At 35.3% G+C, this 23,064-nt stretch overlaps 1 protein-coding gene across 1 annotated transcript; it reads right to left on the bottom strand.

Moving 5' to 3' along the window:
• Positions 1–526: 526 nt before the first annotated feature.
• LOC132043380 (protein HEADING DATE 3A-like) lies at positions 527–6,809 on the bottom strand. Its single transcript, XM_059433886.1, has 4 exons — positions 6,551–6,809; positions 5,995–6,056; positions 2,126–2,166; positions 527–1,002 (listed from the first exon to the last, which is right to left on the bottom strand). Exons 1-4 carry the CDS (start codon positions 6,746–6,748, stop codon positions 770–772), a joined length of 534 nt encoding a protein of 177 aa, XP_059289869.1. The 5' UTR covers positions 6,749–6,809; the 3' UTR covers positions 527–769.
• Positions 6,810–23,064: the final 16,255 nt, after the last annotated feature.

Below are 23,064 nucleotides of genomic sequence, written 5' to 3'. Positions count from 1 at the left end.
CAAATTGTTTGCTGACAAGAGTCGGCCTTTTGCTGGCCTACATGTATTTCTCCTCTAGATTTTTTGCTGAGGACTTGGTTTTATGCCAAATTATATAAAAGTAAAGAAAAGTTATATTTTGATGGTCCATAAAACTAATACTAATAAAATATACTCTTTGTTTTTAGAGTCTGCTTAACAATTCCATACGTGCAAACGAATTTGCTTTTACCAATTTGTTTGAAAGAAGAAAAATAAATACTAGTAGTATAATGCTACTCGCTCCGTACCAATTTATGTGTCACTTTCGGATTTCGAGATTCAAACAAGTTTTCTCTGACCACAACTTTTCATTTGTCTTTTAAGTATTTTGAATTTTCACTTATTGTGCATACAGTACTTTTTACGTAGTTTCAAATTTGTAAATTTTATATCAAAAAACGTCCAAAAGATTTTTTGTCCGAATACACGGTCAAAATTAATAGGTATGATTTTTGAAATGCGAACTGTGCACATAAAGTAGGACAGAAGGAGTACTTAATAGCAATAGTGTGCAAATGAAGAATAAAAAGAGTTTAACTTCTATTTATATGAGAACCCTATATCTTCTCTGTAATAATACAAGATACACTAGTATTATGCAGTCATAGAAAGTAAAGATGGATAGCAATGGCATTGCTGGTTAGCTAATGTGCCATTTTGTTGCATACAGGCTTTTTAACAACTATTTTTTTTCTATTGGTAGATGCATATGGGATAGATAAAATATTAAAAGGGAACAATCAAGTGATCAATCGGCAGACCTTCTACGTCCACCACTGCCACTCTCTCTTTGGCAATTGAAATAGACAGCAGCAACTGGTAAACCAAGATTATAGAGTTCTGCAAAATCTCTTGTGTTGAAGTTCTGACGCCATCCTGGAGCATACACTGTCTGTCGACCCAATTGTCTGAACAATACGAATGCAAAACGATGGATTCCCATTGATGGCCTTGGACTTTCATAGCACACTATTTCTTGCCCTACAAACACACCGATAAACTCCTCAATTTCATGTACAAATATTTCTAGTACTGTGTGTTTTATGGAGAAAAATTATTTTTTGAGTCGCATAACAAACATTATTTATGTGAGGCTGTTTATTACTTGCCGTATGGATTCATGGTTCGACAAGTTTCTTTCAAAACACATTACGAAAAAGGCAACATTAAAGTCTGTATTTCGCTAATTAGGATGATTAATTCGAGTACAGTAAGAGAAAATTAAAAAGTTAAAGATCTCCAAATTTTTTGTTTTACGCATGGCGATTAAAGTTTAGCAGTAGTACATACATTGGGCAGTGTTCGTTTTCAAGACAAGTTATGCCGTGTTTATATTTTATATTCTATTCTGCATAAAAATAATATGTAGATTCTAGCACGCCTTATGCGGATATTTATTTATGGGGGAAAAAAAAAGGAACCAAGTGGAGTAATGTGTAAGTAATACCGAGTGTTATAAGGTGTTTAAGTCTGCTTATTTCACCAACCAAACCAAACGGGCTCCATAGTCTAATATGCCATGATTCAGCATATTCCTTGGTTTGAATTTTAGCAAAAATGGGAAAAATCAAGTGGCATGTGTTAAAAGTGACCAATAAAAGATTTAATTTGCAGACCCCACAATCTACATCTTTTTATGGTAACAAAAGATCACGAATTTGAGTATGCTTAAGAATTTTAGGCGTAGCCGTGCTAGACCTAGTGGTGGGACTTAAATCGTACAAAAGATCACGACTTAGCATCCCTTTAGGAAAGCTTATAAGGACACATCAGTCACGTTGAAATTGAATTCATTGCCTTTCCCAGGTTCTACAAGTTTTGGACAAACATGATAAAACGCAACATTGCTCACCAATATGAATACCTTATCTTATCATTGTTTTTTCAATCCTTTGTGTCAATAAAGCGATAGGGATAATGTTTGGTTCAAATTTGAGGGAAGCAACAAAATGAGAAACGAAAGAGGAGGACATGAAATTCAAAGGAAATTGGCTTCACAAATTTTGTGATTTTGAAATTTGAATGCGAAGAGAAACTCAAGAAAAATAAAAGTGAAGACATGGAAAGACAGAAATAAAACAACTAGAAAAAAGAGGATTCTCACCAAAATTTGCACCTGTGGTAGCTGGAATATCAGTGACCAACCTGTCGACGGTTCATTAACAAAACACTGATACTTAGTGTGATAAATAACAAGAGATAAATAGACAAGGAAAAGAAAAGAACTAAATTGGCAATTCTCTGTTCTTCACATAAACAGCTAATAAAATGAAAAAGTTTATCACTTCTATTGAGAATTAAGTTTAATAAGACCGAAAAAATTAAGGGTTCATCAGATTTTTTAAAAAGTACCGGTCCTTTTCAGGGTATTTTTCCTCTTGTATTTTTATTAGATAGTGATATTGGAGTAATTTTGTGAGGGCATCAAGGAACCACTAATATTGACTATGCGAAAATATTAGGTGCACAATACGCAAATGATGCGTAGGTAGACATTTCCTCCATTTGATGTTTACATCAAATCAATAGATGCACGACATTGTTCATATAATTACACCCTATGTTAATTAGGGAAACAATGCTACCAAACTTGACCCATTTTTTAAAATCTTACAAAAAATGACCCACTCTGTCCACCCACTCCCTCCTCCTCCTCTCTCTCTTTCTACATATGCACATGAACTCTCTATCTATTCTTCCACCAGCCAAACCTACGTGTGACAGTGCCAAAAATAATTTAATAAAATTTCAGCAATTTAGAGAAAATAATGAAATACATAAATATTAGCAACAATACTTGGAGTAATTCATTTTTTAAATACAAGCCAAGTACATGACAAAGCTCAATTTTGACATTTATAGATTTCAAAGTTGTCTTTAATTTGGTTCGAGGAGTTCGAATTTGTTGAATAGAATATGTTGTTTGAAGCTAAAAACATGATTATCCATTGATTTAACATGAACAAGAAGCAGAAACTCCATAAGTGGCCATTGTTGAAGCTCGAAGCTTCAAAGTTTGAAATCGGGTTTCCATAAATAAGCTCCATTTTAAGTGGGTATTGTTGCAAAAGATCTGATACGTATTGAGGAACCTAAACCTGAAATTTAGGGTGATGTTGTGTAGCTTTTGAGGTGTTTTGGATGGATTTGGTGCTTGGATTCAAGGAAGAAGCCGAAGTTAGTTTTTGTATAATAGTAGTATATAATATTGTATAATAGCGTATATGGGTGTATAAACACCTCTTATAATTTTGTATAATATTGTAGAATATTGTATAATAGAGTATATGAGTATATAAACACCTCTTATAATTTTGTATAATGTTTTGTATATTGGGTGTATAATAATGTATATCGAGTTTTTAATCTTTGTTGTAAAAAAAATCAGACTTTTGTATAATATTGTATACCATGTGTATAATAATGTATACCAGATTTTTGAATAATTGTGTATAAATGTGTATACGTGCGTATTTTCATGTATAATATTGTATAATTATATTTTTTAGTGTATATACTTATACACAATACAATATTTGTATAATTGTGTATAAATGTGTATACATTCGTATTTTCATGTATAATATTGTATAATTATATTTTTTAGTGTATATACCTACACATTATACACCTTCAAACACTTATATACATAATGTACTTGTCTTTAGTATATAAGTGTATAACACTGTATAAAAGTGTTTTTGGGCTAAAGCTTTGCAATGTAAGTTTTAGGCTATTTTTTCGCAATGTAAGTGAGCAAATTATATATTTCTGAAATTTTTCCATTTTTTTAATCATTTATTCATAGTTAATTAATATGCATGCTCACTCTATTAAATACATAGACCATAATAAGTTGATGTGATCTAATGTAAATACCAAGTGGGCATAAGTATTAACCCTGTGATAAAACGGTGGCACACGAACTAATAAGTGTTTATACTGACTCTTAATTCCTATCAAAGCCAAATCAAAAGGACAATCCCAAAGAATAAAAACAGACAACCTTTTTACTTTTAGTAGCGAAGATGACAAAATTCAAGGGATGAAAACTCGGACTTCAGTCAGAAAGAAAAAGAAAGAAAGATTTCTTGTCTTTTTAAGTATGCAGAACCGGTCTTTATACGGTCTTCTTGGGAAAGCACGGACAAATCGACGAGTAGTCATACCAGAACTAGTTTTCGTTGATTTTATTGTACACTACTCCCTCCGTTCCATAATAAGTGTTATCTTACCCAAAAATACGCATATTAAGAAACCAATAATTTAATGTGAAGTTTACTAAACTACCCTTATATAATAAATATAAATTACTTTTCCCTCTTGATTAGAGCATGTATAAGTAGTCCGTTTGACATTGGGAATCTAACAATATCAAGTTAATATGTGTCTTTTTGTCTTGAATACATAAACTTGTCACTTTTATGGGTAGAGTTGGAAAAAACTAGTTAATATAAGTCTTAGTTTCCTAAAGTGACACTTATTATGGAATAATTTTTTTTGGCTAAGGTAATACTTATTATGGGACGGAGGAAGTACTTCTTTTGGTGCACACAAAAAGTACCATTAAATTTATTTATAAAGTCATTAGGAGGAAACAAATGAGACATTTTATATGATACTAATTAGATAATGTCGAGTGTTATTTTGGTTATACAAAATAGTTCTGTGACTTTTTTGATATTCATGTAAAGTTGAGTAACTTTTTCGTTTTAAAATATAATTTAACTGCTTTAGTGTAATAAAGAAAAGTTTGTGTGATCATCCGTCACATCATCTTATTTAACATGGTATGTCTGAATTAATAAATAAATAATCCATGTAAAATGGTAAAAAAATTAAAAGTTTATGCTTTCTGCATGATTCTAGGACATGAAGCAACCAAACAGCGAATAATCCGTACTACTTCCTCTGTTTTAATTTATGTGAACTTATTTTCTTATTAGTCAGTGCCAACAAGAATGACCTCTTTTTATAATTAAAAATAATTTATCTTTATGAAATGATTTATATCCACACAAATCATATGTGACTCATTTAATACCACAAATTTAAAAAATTTCTCCCCTTTTTTAAATTCATGCCCAATTAAATAGGTTCACATAAATTAAAATGGAGGGAGTATAAACTATAGTGCTGAGGACTGATTCTTTTTTGTTCCCTTTTGTCGTCTTCTTAAATGAATTCTGGAAGTTTTTATTGGGAATTATACGATGGTCAGCGACAGGTTCTGACCCAAGATATTATAAGATGGTTTATAAACTTCCTGAAGAAACCTCGGAAAAAAGGAAAAGACTTGGCAAATTCTGAACTCATTATTTGCACCTTGAAGAAATTTGGCCACCAGTATTGCTAAATATTTAAAATATTACTGAACTATTAAAAAAAAAAAAACGTGTGTAAAGAGTATATTTTAACTAAAATACAGAGGGGTTTATAAGTTCTATTTATTGCTAGTCTAAAATTATTTACACAATCAGGTTACTTATAATGTAATTAAGTGTGATCTTTACAACAAAGATCAATTGATAACTTAATAAAAATGGTAATTAACTTGTATTGTAAACTACACTAATGGTAGGTATAAAAGGTTCTTTACATTATTGACGTATATAACTTAAATCCAATACTGAAATAATAATTTTCATGTATAAAATTTTAATAGCTTGTTTTCAAGTAAATTTACGTTCAAATACAACTTCCACTTTGGAAAATACTCTTTTTTTTTTCTTTTTTTTTTTTTATTAACTTCAAACAAATATTATCCGACCCCTACATACTCTCAAGAATCTAACTTCACCTTCTTCATTACCCGCTGCATCACAACTATCATCACATTACTCTTGGTTTAAACTAATAGCGAACTCTTATAATTAATCTCTTAAAATAATATAATGGGAGTGCAAAAAGCCAAAAACAAACAGGTTAAAAGAAGAGAGAATAAGGAGGTGGGAGAAAGGTGATGATACCGACCAGTGAAGGTATTCTCTTAGACTTGGATCACTTGGACTTGGAGCATCAGGGTCCACCATAACCTTGGGAAAGTGAAAAATAAAAAAGAACATGAGCACCGGCACGATTAGAGGAAGATGTTATCTTACTAATTTAAGAACTTATCTTACTAACTTGAGATCTTATATTACTAATTTGACCAAATACCTCTTTTCAGATAATAACATGGATGAAAATCTCTCACTCAATAAGTATGGATTCCATCCACATTACCTTTTCTCTTCCTGATCCTTTAATACAGGGTGTGTTTGGTACGGAGGAGTTTTTTTTATTATATATTTTTCACTTTTTTCGTGTTTGATTGAACAATATATGTTTGGAAGCTTTGCTCTATGAAAACATGAACCTTACAAATCAAGAAAATAACTTGTCGTAAGGAAAACAAGTTCCATAACCCACCACCTCACCCCATAGTGTTTTTTCTAGATTACATATAAATGATTTTGGCATAATAATTTTTTGTTTATTTACCAAAAAAAAAAAAAAATCAGTAATGAAAAAAAAGATGAAATATTACCAAAGTGTAAAAGGTACGAAGATCATCTCCGCCAACTTCGACCCTTGGCTGGTTAACAACTTGGGAAGGCCTAAGCTCACAGCCATTATTAACATCTCTGTCCCTATATATAACTCTTAGGCTAATAGATCTTGTGAAAGGGTCCAATATATCCCCTATCACACGACCAACTACTAGAGGTTCTCGTTCTCTTGGCATTGTGTTGTATTGAGTGTCTACAACACAAGACGCTAGCTAGTTTCTTATGGGGCTATGTATGTTTTTTCAAATGTAGGGGTAGGGTGTATATATATATAGATGCGTCTGTTGTGTGCATGCTAGCACCTTTGCTGTTATATCATCCAAAAGAATCTAGTACGTAGCTTTTTCTCTTTTCCCACCTTATAGCCATAGGTTTTCTAGGAATTCTTGTACTCAATCGAATAGGCTTTTTGTGGATTTAACTTCTAGATACCGATCAAAGGCGTAGCCAGAATTTGTACTTTGAACTAAAGGTACTGAATTCAGTTGAACCCGTAGCTCGGCTTCTAGCTCTGCCACTGATACCAATTGTGTAAAAACATTGTACACTATAGTTGTTTGTTAACTTGTAGAAAATTGTAACACGTAAATGTTGCGTCCAAATGCACACGCAAGTGTATGTGGTCGTACAAGTAATATAGTGATTATATAAAATCGGATGTCGAACCCACAGAGACTTATGACCAATACTTTTACGAAAATAAACTATTGCTACTAAATATGCAAGTAATGAATAAGAGCTTTGTTTGTTTTGTAACTTAATGCTGAAAACTAATTAACTAACAATGTAAAGTAGAATTGAGCTATGAGCGTCTTTGAGAGTTGCTTTTATCAAGATTTTAGAGATATTCCAGGGTCGTGGCTGGTTCACCAATCCTATTGAGTCATTCAAGCATTCTACCTTAGTAATTTTGTTCACAATTGCTAATTAACCGGATTATTAATCTCGCAGTATTCTTCCGAATCACCACTCGCCGATTCAAGATAATTCGCCTCCTATATTCCTATGGTCTTGTCTTATCCAGAACGCAATAAAAGCACCGTAAGTAATTGATTGCGGTAACTAAGTATATTCCTATCCTAGTCACAAATCCTAGCCCAAATTTAAGAATAATCAGATCACAATCTCTTTACTCCTTCTCTAAACAAACAACGTCTTTCCCAAGCATGTATATCAATTAGTAAAGAGAGCTCAACTGTTGCGCAGACAATCGAGCACTTAAGCACAGAAGTAAAGAAACAATTGCATACGAACAAACTACTAAGATTAAAATACTTGTCAAACGTCAATATTCATGGCTAAACCACAACCCCAGAATTAAGGTGTTTAGTTACACATGATTCGAGAATAGAAGCTAGAATTCATGAATAACATAGGATTCCAATGTAAAGAAAATTAGTAGGAGAGGAATAAAACCTAGAAAGAGTTTCACAAGTCTCAAAAATCGTCTAAGCCCCTCTGTAATGTTTAAAGCGACTATTTATAAGCTAGGGTAAAATATGAGATAAGTTGGCCCAATCTCGATCAAATTAGGATAACTGACGCCGCTTGTATGCTGGCTGTGCGATGCATGGTCAGCGCATGAACTCCTTTGTGTTTTGGTTGTGCGACGCATGGCCTGTCTGAGATTCCGAGATGGGGTTTTTGTGCGCTGGCTGTGCGACGCATGGGAACGCATGAGACCCTTCGGTGGTCAGATTCTGCCTTCAAGTGCTGGAACTTCCTTCCCAACATTCAACCAACGTGCACAGCCTCGGAATCAATCAAAAACTGCTCGGAATACCCTCCATTGGTCCTTGTTGTACCTATTCATACAAGCATACCAACATAAGCTCATATACATCAAATTACGTTAAAAACTGCGATTAAAGTGCTAAGAAGTAAAGTGCAAATGACACTAAATCTAGATATTTGTGCCAAATATCAGTAAAGTGTTCATTTTTTAAGTTACCAGTCTTACTTTTTATCAATTTCATGATAGTTATGTCGTTACATCTTTTAAAAGTTAAAGCACTATTTTAATTTATTAATTCATTAATTTTTTTTTGCCTTTTTCTTAAGTACTTTTGGAGGTAGGGTAAGCAACCCAATTAGAGTCAGAACATCCCTCTTAGATCAAAGATGGGGGAATTTTCGAGAAGAAAATCTAGCCATATATATATATATATATATATATATAGAAACTTGAAAACCTATAGAGTTTGGAAAGGGAGTCCATGAACCATTTAGAGATACTCCTACGGAATTAGTTGCCCGAAATAAACTATGTGATGTATAACACGGGGTCTTCAGCGGTTTTTAATTCCATTTATGCTGAGCCCGCATGACACGAAATTGTCCATATTCAGCAGCTGTGTTTTTCCGTCATGGCCCCGCGACGCGGGTCTAACACTTGAATGGCACCCTGCAACGCGGTGCTGGCACATTCTTGCCTCCCCGCGTCTTCATCAGTTCCAAACTTTAGGCCTCTTATCTCGTCACCTCGTGCAAGCTTCATTTGTCCCAAAGTCAACCAAAATTTCCCGGTTTTCCATCGTTTGTCCTCGCTATACCTGATTACACAAAATATACCAACATAAGTGCAAACACAACGATTTCAACATATAATTAGCAATTAAAGTCTTAAGAACGAGAGGTAAAGTGACATGCAAACATCGATATTTGTGCCAAATATCACCGCCCCCCACTTGGACTTTTCTTTCCCTCGAGCAAACCTTGATCAACACCAAACTACACTTCACACCCAATCATTCAAATAGGTCTGCAACGGGGTTTGACAAATATGGCTGTAGCGGTTCTATTTTTTTCGATTCATATTTGCACTTGCCTCATTTAAAAAGAAAAATGTCTCGGGGAAGTACGGTTGTCAATCGTACCGGAAAAAAAAGAAAAAATGTACTTCTACGTGGATGATATTCTAAATGGACTTATCTTAGAGTCGCTACCTAATTTTAGAAAAATCAGGAAAACCACTTCAAAAAGGATTCATTTAAAGCGGTTTAAGTTTTAAAAGAATACTAATCTAACCAAAGTATGGGTAAGGGTTTTGGTGATCTCCCAGGGAAGGTGTTAGGCACCCCGGTATTAAGGATCCGTAAAATACGGTTGACCTACGGGTTCTAATAGTGTGCTTCCGTAAATATAAATTGATTGTAATAAAAACAGTTTTGTTTCGTATTTTCCGCAAATAGAAATTAGTCATTTATGCAAAATATACCACGTTTCGAGAATCAAAAGTGGTAAAATTTTACCCAAAATGGACGTTTAGGGTGTCGGACTAGAACACTTAGGCTAATACCCGAAGGCTCTTAGCCTAAGTAGAACTCTACGTAAGTCCACCCAAAAAATAGTTTTGAAAAAATTATTTTTAGAGTATAAGAAAATAGTTTTAAGAAAATAATTTAGATACACTATTATAGTCCATATAATATTCTACATACATATAGTCCATTCTTTATTCTATCCTTTACTAAGTTTTCGTCAAATTTTATTTTTTTAAACTTAAGTCTAAATAATCATATTAGTCTCACAAGTTTTGTTTGAATCAGTTCGCGCGTCCAAGTCCACAGGGTTTTATAAATGTTCAAATCAGTCCCACATTTTACAAAGTCGGCAGTTTTGTTCCTTTAATCAAATCAGTCCCAATTTGCGTTCAAAGTCTCAAAATTAGTCTTGATTTTTGTAGTAAACTCATTTTGGCGAATTTAAAATACGACAATCTTATAAGGGTTCCAATTGACATAATAATTGCACAAATAATAACTTAAAATGCGTAATTAAAGGAGATAGAAAATTTGGGCCGACCAAGCCCAAAAGAAAATGTTTATGCAATCAGGTTCATCTTAATTCCAATGTACGCTCCATTTCGCGCCAAGTTGGGGTTGACTTGATCTAGATACGTTAGTGGGCCCCGTTGAGGCCCACCAACGGGTTTTGGATGACAGAGAGGTAAAGGACATACATGACATTAGTATACATTCATAAATTAACTCAGTACAAAAATAAAAGCTATAGTGATTATTACAATGCCAAAAATGAATTACATCAGCTTTGGGCCAAGCCCACTTAATACTTAGTAACGGTGGAGGAACGGAAAAACAGCCCAAGTATGCAACATGCTCATAAATAACCACAACAATAACCACACACGGATGATAGGCCCAAATAATGAGCCCAGGATGAAAATTTCTTAAGTATAGAAGGTCATATAAATGATATGCCACATATATACCACTGCATTTTATCTTAATTTTTTTTCTAAGTGTTGGACCATGATATACATGATATACTAGGTGGTAGGATTGTATATAAAGAGCAAAATCCTTCAAAGGGACATACCCTCATATACACTAGATATAGGCTATACACTCCTCCCCCAAATACCATAATTTTCCCAGCAAATGCCAAAGGGTTTTTTCAAAGTTTATACTACTCAATATTCAACTAACAATTAAGGCAAATACTCAGTCAAGAATAAATTCAAGTGGAGGCATCAAGAGGCAATCTAGTCAACACAAGAAAAGAAGGAAATACATAACTTCAAACAAGACATAAGTTACTCATGAACCAGCTTCAAAATACTAATGCAAAGAGTGATTTTTGCAGTCAAAACATGGTCAATTAGACTAGAATAGGACAATACGAATCCAATCTTTTGGCAGACTTTCTCTTCTTTACTTCTTTTATAAAAGGAAACTTGTAATCAGGTTCTTACTAGTCTAACTTAAACAATTACCAAACCACCAGAAAGTTTACCAACTGAATTCAATACATCTTTCAGGAATTCAAGGATGCCAAAGATTCAACAATGGTGCACGCAAAGTCCCCAGGCACAGATCAGGCAAATTTAAAACAAACCAAAGTGACCAGTTTATTAATCAAGCCTTAATCACTTGCATGGAAACTTCATCTAAGTATAAGGTCAAGGGCAAGCAATTAGGTGAACCAAAACATACACACTATCACAAGAGGTTTAAAGCTACTTTTACAGTTTTGGCAATTCATTAATTAGGCCAGCTTAGTAATCAATGTTGTACAGAAATAAGACTCATAACTCTACCTTAAATAGCCCATTCAATTTGCATTACAAAAACTTAACAAGAATCATAAAGATCAGCCTTGGCACAAGAGAATATCACTCAGTTTCCATTTTTTTAGATTTGAGAAAAAATAAGCAAAATTGCAAGCCATAATACAATCTCTAATCTTTAAGTCAACAGGTTTGTTTTCTTACAATTTTAGTCAATTTAAGTCTTATTTAGCAAGTAGCAAACTCAGTTTTTCCTCTAACACAAGCCAAATGGATTCAAGACAGTGTCAAATTTCAAGATAACACATAGCAACCATTTGCCACTTCAAAGTCAAAAATAAGCTCTTTTAAACCTCTATATGACTTAGATGATTCAAAACAGAATAGGTATCATTTCTAATCTTTTGTTATTTCAACCCTTGATACTTCAACTACGCACACATAAAGCATTTAAGAACTGATTAGGCTTCATTTTAACAGCATAAGTCTCCATTTTAACCCTCATGTCAACTATTTGTAATCTCAGGGTCCTATAGGATATCAACCTCACTTCAAACCTGTAGGAACACTCAGCCAATTTTAGTGGATCATATGACTCATTTTATTCCTTCTTTCAAAACAGTAATGACACTTAAGCAATTTCCAGAATTTCAAATTACAAATTAACTTACGAACATGGCCTAAGGCCATCTCCACAAAGAAATTGTAAGTTCATTAGCCATAGATCAAGTTGTAAAAAGACTTAGGACTAGTTTTTGTATCATAGGTAGTAGAGGGATGGCAAGACATGATCATTAAATACATAGTAAACTCAAAGTGCCCAGTGTTGTAGGGTACAACATTGCCATGGTCCCCTTAAGTCTCTATATCTTAGCTTAGGTTCATTAAGAGGTCATAGAGACTTAGTTTATCACAAAATTGCCTTAACATACAAGCAGCCCTACAAAGAACATTAGGACAGAGCCTTAAGCTATTATTCTCAACCCTTTACTTCTAGATTTGAACAAAACAGATTCAATCACAAATACAGGAATCATAAATAGAGTTCAACTAATGATGTAAGTCAAATCAGAACTAGAAAATCCATAAGAGTAGGAAGGAATATAAGATTATCTTTAGAAATAAACATGAGGCAAGTAGGGCCAAAGTAAGTCACAACTAATGGTAAGTTCACATTGAAAACAATTGTAAGTTCTAAAGGAGGTTCATCTCACTGCCCTAGGCCCCAAAGTGATACACTCAATAGTCAATAGGATAGCATATGCAAGTTGCAGGGTCAGTCATAAGAAAAGGAAGGTAGGAAAGTCATGAACCATCACTAATGCTTAGTCTCGAGAATCCATTTTTTGGGGGTTAAACTCTAGTTTTTTTTTTTTTTTTAATTTTTTTTTTATATGAGTGTCAACATGGCTTGGCAAACAAGAGGGATATTTAGAACTTAGCTGGTCAAGGCAATCCCATCAGACTATATCAGCAATGGCTCAAATGGAAGGTTGATACACACACAAGATCAAAAGACTCAAATCCTTCTAAGAAACTAGTTAGGCAAATTATGGACCTATCCAGTTCTTGCTTTTAAACAAATTCTTCTTTTTAGATTCTCCAGTTTACATTTACCCATTCTAGTACTTCTCAAATAAGTATGCCAAATCATTTTCCAAACTTTCATATGTCATACCAAGTTAAAGAAAAGCAAATGCATATCAAATAAGGCAAATAGTTATGAAGGCAGGCAAAGAATCCCTTGCTTATAGTCTTAACATGTTATTCAAGTCAAGTAAAAGAGAATCAAGGGTTTGGGAACTCATTCTTCACAGGTTTGGAAAGAAAATAATCCCAAAGGGATGAAAACACATTCTAACATCCATAATACCAAACAAGCAGAAGTTTAACACCTTTTAAGTTCAAATATACCTGAATAAGGGTATAAGCATAATATTTTGATCTTTCAAAGTTATTTTCTCCATCTTAAGTAGTCCTAGGAGATCATGGAAGTTAACACACAAGGCAGATTCAAAAAGAAAACAGAGGTGTACATGAACAAGTATTTTTTTTAAAAAAAGGGAATAAAGCCTTGATTTCATTCTTTTGAAGCCAGTTTTATTTGATGATCACTTAACCATCTCAGAGATGCTTATATCATTTTTCAAGTTACCATTTGGACTAGGACTTAACTAAAGATTAATGCACACAAGAAACAAGCTTATTTTAGGACTTTAAGCAGTTTTAGATGATAAACATATGACAGTCAATCACAAAAACTAACTAGGTAATCCACACTCTATTAAGAGCCATCCAACAACTAGAAAGTAAACTAGGTAACCATGACAGGACCAAAAGATATTCAGGAAATATAGAAAAAACAACTAAATGTCTCAAAGAGAATAAAAAAAAATTCCTTTCCAGCCTTTTAAGACTAACATATGAGGCAATAAACAAGGTCCCAAAGTGAACACATAACTCATTCTAACCTAGTAAACATTAAAACTCAATAATTAATTGCTAAAGAATCCTTCTTTTACCTTTTTAAACTTCATTACACCCATATTACATCATGGCAGCCTTAAACTTTCAATGTAACAGTAACTAAACAAGACTTGTACCAAAAGGTTTAAAATCACATATAAATAGACACAAACACTAAGTTCTTTAAATGGAACCTTGAAATGGCTTTAGAATCACATATAGGCAGACAATGCATCAAACAAATTGAAACAATAAATATGGAAAAAGCTAGAATAGGATAGTACCTTTCTATGGGGCAACCAAAAGATCAAAGCAATAGGGATCAGATCACAACTTCAGCACCAACACTAAAGCCCTTAGAAATCAACCTTTTCTTTTAAAACTTTTCTTTTACTAGTATATCTAGAGTAGTCTAAATAGGATACATATTTTTTAGTGCTCTTGCAATCTAGTGGTGATATAATATAGTATATAGGCTATGTATATAGGTGGTATATTTATTGAATATATTTGGAGATAAGAGGGATTTTTTTTTTACTTCGGATTTTCTCAAACAAAACTCCCAAAAAAGAAGAAGACTCCTCTCATGGTCACTTCTCTCTATTTATAGGAACAGAAATAGGTCTAAGGGACAAAAATGGGAAGGAAAAGCCCACTCACCACTGAATTCCCCCCAATTTGAAACCCTCATTCAACATTCAAAAAATCCAAGAAATTCCAACAAAATTACAGCTAATTTTCGTACTAATTATACCTCAACCAACCAAAATTTTACATATCACACAAAATAATCAACTTATATCCTAAAATCAAAAAATAAAATCCAACAAATCATCAAAATACTAGGATAGTACACCTAGTCATTAATAGGACAAAAAACCAATACATTCAACGGCTAAAATAGAATAGAAACCCCTAAAATAGTATCCAATCTGAGGGAATTTCTCTAGATTCCCTCATTCAAGTGTGCATGGTGCACAAGCTAGCTAAAGGCTCATGGCCTCGCCCATGGAAACCACGCACAAGAGGAAATCTAAGTAACATCCTAGAGAAAAAACCCAAATCGCGACCAGTAATTAAAATTATACGAAATTGAACATGGAAAACGTAAGAGTTCATGACTGGGCATGAAATCCCTCACAAATCTGGCCAAAAATGGCTGTGAAACGCCGTGGCATCGCCGCCATGGCGGAACCCTAAAGTCGTGCAAATCGCCTGGTGGAAGAGAAAGGAAGTCGGGGTGGGAAATGAATGTGGGGGGGTGGTGGAGTGTTTATTTTAATAAACTTTCACCGCTATTTTTTTTACAAGTCACCCCCCCCCCCCCCGGCAAGTTTTAAAAGGGTTAAATTCAACCCCTCCTCCATTTTAAGTTAAAATAACACTAAGTATTAAAATACGCGTATGAAAATAGTTATTTAGGCAGATAAAAATTTAAAACTCGCAAATTTAAAATATTAGCTTTAAAACAAGCCTAATATTGATATAGTTCTGGAGAATATTTAAGCATGCGAAAAGTGCGGTAAAAAATAAAACGTAATTCATACGTCGTCTTAATTAACAATTTCACTGAGTTAGACGGGCAGGATACACATTTTATTTTTTGAATTATATTTATGAAAGTAAATTAATCGTATTTTTCTTGCAATTATCAATTTTTACATAATAATAATTAAACGTCAATTTTTGCAATTTTCTTAGAATTTTTGAAATTTTAATTTTGAAGGTGCATCCTCTCTCTGTCTTTGACTCGGGAATTTTGAGAATTAAAATACTCGTCCTATTCGGTGAAAATTAGGTGTCAACAATTGCCCCTTCGGAGTTCGAGGATGGAGAGGCCATTCTTGAGCTACGAATTTGACAATCCTAATTTTTACCGAATAACAATAATTACAGCTCTTTTACGCAAAATTTCAAAAGTATGGCCGGACCCTGGCTTCTCGGCTTCCTACATATCTTAGGCTAAATGAGAAAGCAAGAAAGGGGATGCGCGTCGGCGCAACGGCTTTCGCGCAGCTGCTGCCGCGGAATCACCAATGAATCGTCGGCCGCGACGGGGACCGGGAGGAGCAGACAAAGAGAGTATAGAAAGAGTAGAGTCTTCACTCAGTCCATGAGAGAACTCCCTCTCTGATTGACTTCATCAGGAATCCTGAGGGTCCTGCCTTTGCTCTTTATCTCGGAGGAAGGACTGACGAACTTGTTACTTGTGTTTGGTTAGGCTGTTTGTAGTTCTGACTCTATGAGGACCATGAAAAAATACGAGCTTTTCTTTAAACTATCTTGAGGTGTCTCGGGATAATTATAGGAATATGTTCGAGCCTCGAATTTTGAGTAGCCTACATATCCCTGGCTTTGGGAATCAGGCCAATTGTAGTTTGACTCAATAGCCCGAAAAGGAATTTCCCTTTATGTGGGAACCCCTTTGGCTATTGCCGGTTGAAAATCTGAATCGGCGGCGGTTTTTGGAAAGGACTTATTAGTGTTGATGCTTGAAGTGATCTCCAATCCCTGGTGTAGAAAGCTTAACTCTCATACACGGTTTTTGACCGGCTGTCCAAGAAAAAGTTCCATGTTTGCTCCGCATGTCTTGACTCTAGCTCTCGTGCTCCTATCTTGGCAACTTTCAGCCATCCCCCAAATGATGAGTCCTGCATGTTAGTTTCTAAAGAATTTTGATTTTACTGTAATCATACCTGAATGGTGTCTCGTCATTTTGTTGACATCAAAATTGTCTTCCAATATTATGTCCGCCTTTTCGCTATTGCTCGTCCGTCTTCTTTTTTTTTTCTCCTGTAAGTGTGTGTTTTTGTGTATTTTTTGAGAAGACGCTCTACTTTGGATAATAACCACGATACTTTGACCGGCTCTTTTTTCGTCATTTTCAGATATTTTCATCGTTCAATGATAACTTCTGTTGGGATCTGGGTTGGGCTATACCGCATTTTGCGAACCTACACACCCCAGTCCGGTTGTCGTTTTCGTAAGCAAGATGCTACTAATGAAAATCGTGTTTTCAAGTGCGGGGTCATTTTTGCTTCATATGACATCCACCACCCCTGGAAATTTGGACTCACATCATTTTCACATATTGCGGTGACTGTCGCGAATCTGGTGTTAACTAGTCGTTATCCTCATACGAAGCTTGCGGTATACCAGTTCAGGACCACATCACTTATAGTCAAAAATAACCAAATGTAGACTACACATCAGAGTGCAGTATTATATTTCTTTCATGATGACTACTATCCTCTGTGTCCAGAATTACAACATTTAGTCATAATCTTCAAGTTAACTACTGCATATTCAAGTGCGGAGCCTTTTCTCATGACTTCCACTATCCCTGAACCATGATTATGTTAACTTGAAATAGACTGCAATAGCGACCGCAAATCTTGATGTAGGAATCACATTCGTATTTCAACATTTGCGGACATCAACCTCGGAATTATGCTACCTATTTTTGGCTATATATCTGGATGATGACTCAGCCCCTTCGCCACGTAGTCATTTAATCCATATCGTTATTTTGAGGAATGAAACTTACCTCGACGGCAAGACTGACACCTTCCTTTTTTGACTCCGGGGAAGAATACCCGCCTGTCGACAGGGTTCACATCTTCCAAAAGGACTAGACTCAATTGTGAATATGACATTTCAATATCGATATCAACGCGTTATTTTAAATTTTTAGATTTTTATGACGTCCACTCAGCCAATGTATCAAGGCAAGCCATGCGACGTCTAGGCCGGGGTCTCAATACCTTGACACAATACTGTTTAGTGGAGATCCAACTTTTGGTACCGTGATTATATCTTTCAGTGTTCTTTAAAGTTTTTCTTTTTGTAAAAATCTTCGTGCTCTGCAAAATGAACAAACTTATCAGCGCAAAGCAAACTTTACTTGGGGAGGGCTTTGTTATCCTTTCGTACACTGTTTTGCATCGCTATACCTTGATGCTTTTTCTTCACTTGTCTTGTTGTTGTTAACCTATTTTAAACATTCTAGCAAACGAGTTAGTGTAAAACATCCATGCTTGTTTGTTCCAGTATCCACAGAAAAATTTGTTAGTTTCCTATATGGTCGATCGCTTTCCCTGCGTATGGACTTCTTCCGTTCATATCTCGGCGGGAAAAGATGCTCATTTTCCTTAAAAAAATTTAATTTTAGGCGATGATTTTTTGAAAATATATGCATATACGTTTTGAAAATGACATTTTGTATACGCCCTTTTAATGTCATGACATTAGTTACTCAAGCAAGGTCTCCTAGCTCTTCTTCTTCTACTTGATCTTGACTCGTGAAATTTTCGAATCCCTTTCGAAAATTTTTGCCCCAGTTTTTATACGTCTTTATGCCAACTCGAATTTCGCTATGTCGAAGGAATTTTTGAGACCCTCTCAAAAATTTTGCCCCAGTGTAAGTGTATACTTGTCAATTCTTGATTTCACAGCGCTTGAGGAATTTTTGAGTTCCTTCTCAAAAATTCTGTTCCAGTGTAGAAGTTTTAATTAGCCCGTTCCTTAGAACTGATATATTTAAAGAATTTTTGAGGTCCTTTTAAAAATTCTGCCCTAGTTTCCTTGTGGGGTTACCTTTATCTTTCTCTTGCTAAATCATTTCTGAGGTTTCCTAAGGTTTATTGGGAATTTTGTTTGGAATGACCAAGCTTGGGAGAGCGCCTACGTATCCCGTTTCGGGAATCAGGTTGAAACATAGTTCGAGTAAACGTACTGGAATATTTTTTGTGAGATCAAACTCAAAAGAGCGCCTACGTATCCCAAATGAGAATCAGGTCATAACGTAGTTCAAAATACATAATTTTGGATTTTTTGGGTTAAAGCGACCGAGCTTCGAAAAGCGCCTACGTATCCCCTTATAAGCATAGGAAATCAGGTCCTTGCGTAGTTCGTACATAATTTGGAATTGGTTTTTTCTAAAAAAATGCAAAATTACAAGCAAAGGAAATGCAATTAAAGTAACATAAATTGTGGAAACTCTGAATCTTTGCAGTCGTCTTCTTCTTCACACGTAATATCTCTTGATGGCATCCGAATTTATTGCTCTTGGCCACTCTTGACCATCCATCTCGGCAAGCACCATGGCTCCTCCCGATAGTATTTTTTGCACCATATAGGGCCCTTGCCAGTTTGGCACAAACTTTCCTTTGTATTCTTCTTGGTTTGGGAATATTCGTTTGAGTACCAATTGCTCGATTTGAAAAACCCTAGTTCTCAAATGCTTATTAAAAGCTCGCGCCATTTTTTGTTGGTACAATTGGCCATGGCAAACAACAATCATTTATTTTTCATCTATCAAAGCCAATTGTTCATACATTTTGCGGATCCATTCCGCATCATCCAATTCAACTTCTTGTATTATTTGAAGTGAAGGGATTTCTACTTCGGCTGGTTTACTGCTTCAGTGCCATACACCAACAGGTATGGGGTGACTCCAGTTGAAGTCCTGGCAGTAGTGTGGTATCCCAGTAATGCATAAGGCAATTGTTTATGCCAGTTTTTGTAGTTATCGATCATCTTTCTGAGGATCTTCTTGATGTTTTTGTTGGCGTCTTCCACAACCACATTCATTTGTGGCCGGTATGCAGTTGAATTCCGATGAGTGATTCGGAACTGGCACACATGTCTTTCATCAAGTGGCTATTCAGATTAGCTCCATTATCTGTTAGATTGATTTTGGGATGCAAAATCGACATATGTGTTGCGCACAAAATCTGTGACCACTTTCTTTATTACTGATGAATAAGATGCTGCTTCCACCCACTTAGTGAAGTAGTCTATGATGACCAAAATGAAGCGGTGCTTGTTTGACGTAGCTAGCTCAATTGGCCCCAAGCGGCAAATGGCCAAGGTGAAGTCATAGCATTCAGTTTTGTCGGAGGGACCTTTTTCAAGTCTGCGTGAATATGACACTTGTGGCATTTCTGGACGAATTTGCTACAGTCATTCTCCATGGTCATCCAGTAATAACCTGTTCTCAAGATTTTCTTTGCTAGTACAAACCCATTCATGTGAGGCCTACAGGTTCCGGTATGAACTTCTTCAATCAATCTTGTGGCTTCAACAGAGTCAACACATCTAAGCAATCCCAAATCCGGAGCTCTTTTGTACAAGATGTTCTTGTTGAGGAAGAAACCATTCACTAGTTTCCTGATAGTTCTCTTTTGATTTAAGGTGATTCATTTATGATATTCTCCTTTCTCCAAGAACATTTTAATGTCAGCGTACCAAGGTGTTCCATAAGTCTCTGCCTGTATAAAAGCACAGTGAGCTGGTTGATCTCTGATCTTAATTTTGACAAGATCAATGTATCTACTATCGGGATGCTGAATTATGGATACTATTATTGCCAATACATCAACAAACTCGTTATGGGTTCTTAGTGTTACACCTCGGAAATTCCCCTTAGCGTACAGTGAATAGACTAACGAAGGACATGATGTATACGAGGCCTGGACAAGTAAGAAATAGTCTTTAATGGTCCAAATAAAGATTTCCAAAGACATTCGAGTTAAGGAAAGAAAGTTGTTAAGGAAAGCGAGTTATAAGTTGTGTGTCGGGCAAAATTACAAGTATTGAGTTAATGATGTCTAAACAATGTTTTGGAGAAGAGTTATAACGTCCCTTAGATTTTTAATAAAGAGATAAACAAGTGCTAAGAAGGTTCCATAAGGATTGGAAATCAAACGAGGCGACGGGAACAACTTTGGTGGAACAGTAAGTTCCACGACCATGTTCCACGGCCCATATAATATTCCACGGACCGTGGATGGGTCCGTGGAACTGCCAGCAGAGAAGGTGGCTGGCTGGTCGTGAACCACGACCAGTTCCACGGACGGCACTGTGTTCCACGGAACGGTTCGTGGAAGTCCCGACGGGCTGAACTTAGTTCAATTATATAATGATGCTCCCATTTCATTTATTTCATTTTCCACACTTTTCTTCAACTTCTCAAGACCTCTAGAACCTTCCATATATTTCATCCACAAGAAAACCAAGGAAATCAAGGATCAACAACAAGAATTGGAGTGAATCAAGTGTATGAAACCTCACTAAAGTCATCTAAACCAAGAAATTCCAAAAGAAGTGAATTAGGGTTTTTGGTGTAAGAAGGGAATCTCCACTCAAGACTTGTTCTACCATTATCTAAGGTAATTTTTATGGTAATTTCATGATGTTTGAAGTATTGTAAAGTTGAAACACTTGGGTGGTGGAAATGGGTCATAAATGTGGCAATAGTGTCATTGTTGAATAGAAGTTTGGTTTGAGTTGTGAATATTGATATGTTGAGATTGTAAATATGTTATGAATGACATGTAGAACACGGAATAAGTAGTATATGCGAAAGAACACGATAGTGAACTTTGGTCATGATTATGGAAAATTCGAAGTGGAAATTGTGAAATGCGAATAATGTAAATGAATGTCGATTGTTGTCTATGATATTGTGATGGTTGCTATGAATGTTTGGGAGTTGATATGGAATATGGAGGAAGTTGTATAAACAAAGGAAACGCGGCCCAATTTTCTTTAACCTTAAGAAGCACGTTCTTGTAATTGCGTAGCTAATGTCGATACGAACTCTCTTGAAGGTAAAGACGTGAGCATTAAAGGAGAACGAGCAAGCAATAGAGTAGTTAAACGACGAAGGTATGTAAGGCTAGTTCTTTCTTTCTAAGGCATGAATCTTATGGTATGAATTTCCTCTTTCTTTATGGATTTCCTATCTTCTAGAAAACTATGAGTCCTTGTTCATGAATAGCCATACGAGATAAGAGATATGCTACGAGTATGATAATGATAATGATAAGCTTAAGTCTAAGAGATGCTATAGTCTATGATATGATGTTCCTATAAAGCTAATGAAGCTATCCATAGTTCATTGATGTTGATTATTGTATACACTCACCTTATGTGCTACTTCCTTCAAGGTGAGGCGGAATGTTCATGAATGCTCCATAATGTAATCGGGGTTCACGACCTTACGTCACCCCGATAAAGTGTAATCGTCCCTGAGTCCCATGCATGCATTATGATGAATTATGATGAGCAATCATGATGGTGCCATGATATGTTTACGAGACGATTAATAATGATGAGTCTATGATGAAGTATGATTGATATGATGATATATGTGTGGTATGATGATGTCTATGCATATGTGATGAATAATAATGGTAAGTATATTATGAAGTTCACGTCATGGAAATGATATTATTTTTAATAGATTGTCCTTAATTTAAATACATGTTTTATGGAAAGTCATGATAAGCTTATGAGATGTATGTGATGATAAGAGATATACCGAGCCTCGTCATGGCCGGGTACGGAAGGCGTATATGGGATATTGTCGAGCCACTACGTGGACGAATACGGATATTGTTGAGCCACTACGTGGCCGAATACGGATATTGTCGAGCCACTGCGTGGCCAAATATGGATACTGTCGAGCCACTATGTGGCCGAATACTGATAATGTTTAAATGTGTATAAACAGATACGGCACTACGATATGCATATGTATGTGTTATGATGAATGCAAGGTAATGAAAAGGTAAGATTAGTTATGTTAAGGTCACGATATGCTTATGCGACGTACAATAATGTTAAGAATGGTACCGAGCCTATATGGTCGGGTACGGGGTTGTACTGTATTGTAAATCATTGCATATGTAAGTATGTGGATGTAACAAGTGTATCCTTAGAGGAATAACGGGGTAAGTTCGTACGACGATTGTTAAAAAGGTATTATGAGAAATGGACAGTTCCTTTATTTTATGCTATCCCTAATGTTCCTATTATGTATTATTATTGTTGATGCCTTACATACTCAATACAATGTTTGTACTGACGTCCTTTTCTTTGGACGCTGTGTTCATGCCCACAGGGAGACGGTGTAGATCCATAGTAGCTATCAGCAGATCGACAGGAGCCCTCCTTTATTCCGGAGGTGCTATTTTGAGACATTATTTTGTG

Source organism: Lycium ferocissimum, unplaced genomic scaffold (genome assembly GCF_029784015.1).
Source record: "Lycium ferocissimum isolate CSIRO_LF1 unplaced genomic scaffold, AGI_CSIRO_Lferr_CH_V1 ctg2348, whole genome shotgun sequence".
In the NCBI taxonomy this organism is placed as follows: Eukaryota; Viridiplantae; Streptophyta; class Magnoliopsida; order Solanales; family Solanaceae; genus Lycium; species Lycium ferocissimum.
The sequence above is the reverse complement of the archived record's forward strand: the minus strand, read 5'-3'. Positions and strand labels throughout refer to the sequence as shown.